Genomic DNA, 2,083 nt, shown 5'->3' on the forward strand with positions numbered 1-2,083 from the left:
TTCTGGGTTTTCTATTCTGTTCCATTGACATATGTCTCTGTTTTTGTGCCAGCACCAAACTCTTAAATGAGGTTTGCAACTTTTGATTTCAGTTCTCTTTGTCTAGCCAGAGTAAAATTACATGGTTATTAGTACCAATAGATATGAAAGAAAATGGTATCAGGTATCTTCTTGGATATATAGCCCCTGGTCCACTGCTAAAACCATCTAAGACAGGAGTCCTGAGACCGAAAGAAAGCTGACACTGGCAACAAAGATTTACGGACCAGTCATGTTAGTTACTACAGTCCACAAATTCAAAAAATTGAAGGGAAGTTGAGGGCATCTTTGGTTACTGCACTTATAATGGTAGTGCTGATTCCCTCCTAAAGCCTCCTCAACTGTGAACTAACACAGCTTTTCTTCTCACACTGAGACCAAGAGAGTGATGGAAATGAGACATCACTGCCAAGTTACCAGATATAGTGAAAGATCAAAAGTAGACTCTATGTTCAAAGTGAAAATAAAAATAGAAAATGGAGAGAATGATAACTTGGGAGTTGGTTTAGAAGGTAGGCTAGGAAAGTGTGTGAAGAGCCTAAAATGGAACCAAGGAGAAAATTTTCCTGCATGAAAATTTAAAATAATAATTCTTGTGAAGATCCAGCCTCTCTGTCCAATAGAAAATCTCTCATTTGAATCAAATTGACAAAAAATAGATATTTGAACCGACTCAACAGAAAAGACTTAGCTTCTCCTAAATGTTCCTGAGCTCCTCTTCAATTCTCATCACTGATTTATTTCCTCTGTACCTTTATAGGCAGCAAAGGTTAGCAATGAAAAACCAAACCTTTCTGACAGAATTCATTCTGCTGGGACTATCAGACATCCCGGAGATCCAACTTGTAATCTTTATATTTCTCTTCCTCACCTACATATTCAGCATCATTGGAAACCTGACAATCATCACCCTTACTCTACTGGATTCCCACCTCCAGACTCCCATGTATTTCTTCCTCCGGAATTTCTCCTTCTTAGAAATTTCCTTTACAACCACTTTTACTCCCAGGCTGCTGTTCAGCATCACAACTGGAAACAAGAGCATCAGCTTTGCTGGCTGCTTCACACAGTATTTCTTTGCCATCTTCTTCGGAGCCACAGAGTTTTACCTTCTGGCTGCCATGTCCTTTGACCGCTATGTGGCCATATGCAAACCCCTGCATTACATGACCATTATGAGCAGCACAGTCTGCATCCAGCTGGTCCTCTGCTCTTGGTTGGCTGGATTCCTAATCATCATATCCCCAATCATCCTGACCAGTCAGCTGGATTTCTGTGCCTCCAACATGCTGAATCATTATTACTGTGACTATGGACCCCTCCTAGAAATATCTTGCTCAGACACAAGATTCCTGGAGCTGGTTGACTTTATCTTAGCAGTTGTGACCTTGGTGGTCACTCTGGTGCTGGTGATTCTCTCCTACACAAACATTATCTGGACCATTCTCAAGATCCCCTCAGCTCAGCAAAGGAAAAAGGCTTTTTCCACGTGTTTTTCCCACATGATTGTCATCTCCCTCTCTTATGGCAGCTGCATCTTCATGTACATAAAACCCTCAGCTAAAGAAGGAGTTGCCTTCAATAAGGGGGTAGCTGTGCTCAATAACTCAGTTGCCCCTTTATTGAACCCATTCATTTACACCTTAAGGAACAAACAAGTAAAACAAGCCTTCAAGGATGTGGCCAGAAAGATTATGAGTATTTAATGAATGTAAAAACCTCAAACTCAAAGGAAAATCTGAACAATATGCATGAAATTTCTCCCCAGGAAAACACAGAGAAAGCTTCTCTAATCCTCTCCTTATTAAAGCAATGCTTCAAATGAATTCATTGTAAAGAGGTACCAAGGTTATATTTCAAACTTGCCAATGAGGGGAAACTCTTCCCAAAAAAATTGTTCACATATTTATTTCTAGTTAATAGATTTTTTAACTTGACAGTTTAAAATGTTGCAAAAATGTAAGATAATTCCACTCTTCACATTATTTTGAGAATATAGTTATTTAAAATAAAAATACATTATTTGTGCTAAGAAGAAATGTAT

General features: G+C 38.9%; 1 protein-coding gene across 1 annotated transcript; it reads left to right on the top strand.

Annotated features, from left to right (window-relative positions):
* The first annotated feature begins 724 nt into the window (after positions 1–724).
* On the top strand, positions 725–1,745 carry LOC106986869 (olfactory receptor 6C4-like). Its single transcript, XM_015085073.3, has one exon. It carries the CDS (start codon positions 741–743, stop codon positions 1,743–1,745), a length of 1,005 nt encoding a protein of 334 aa, XP_014940559.3. The 5' UTR covers positions 725–740.
* Positions 1,746–2,083: the final 338 nt, after the last annotated feature.

This window comes from Acinonyx jubatus, chromosome B4 (assembly GCF_027475565.1).
Source record: "Acinonyx jubatus isolate Ajub_Pintada_27869175 chromosome B4, VMU_Ajub_asm_v1.0, whole genome shotgun sequence".
Taxonomy (NCBI): Eukaryota; Metazoa; Chordata; class Mammalia; order Carnivora; family Felidae; genus Acinonyx; species Acinonyx jubatus.

Coding starts and splice junctions, on each gene's coding strand:
- LOC106986869 (XM_015085073.3), top strand. CDS start 741: ATGTTCCTGAGCTCCTCTTCAATTCTCATCACTGATTTATTTCCTCTG.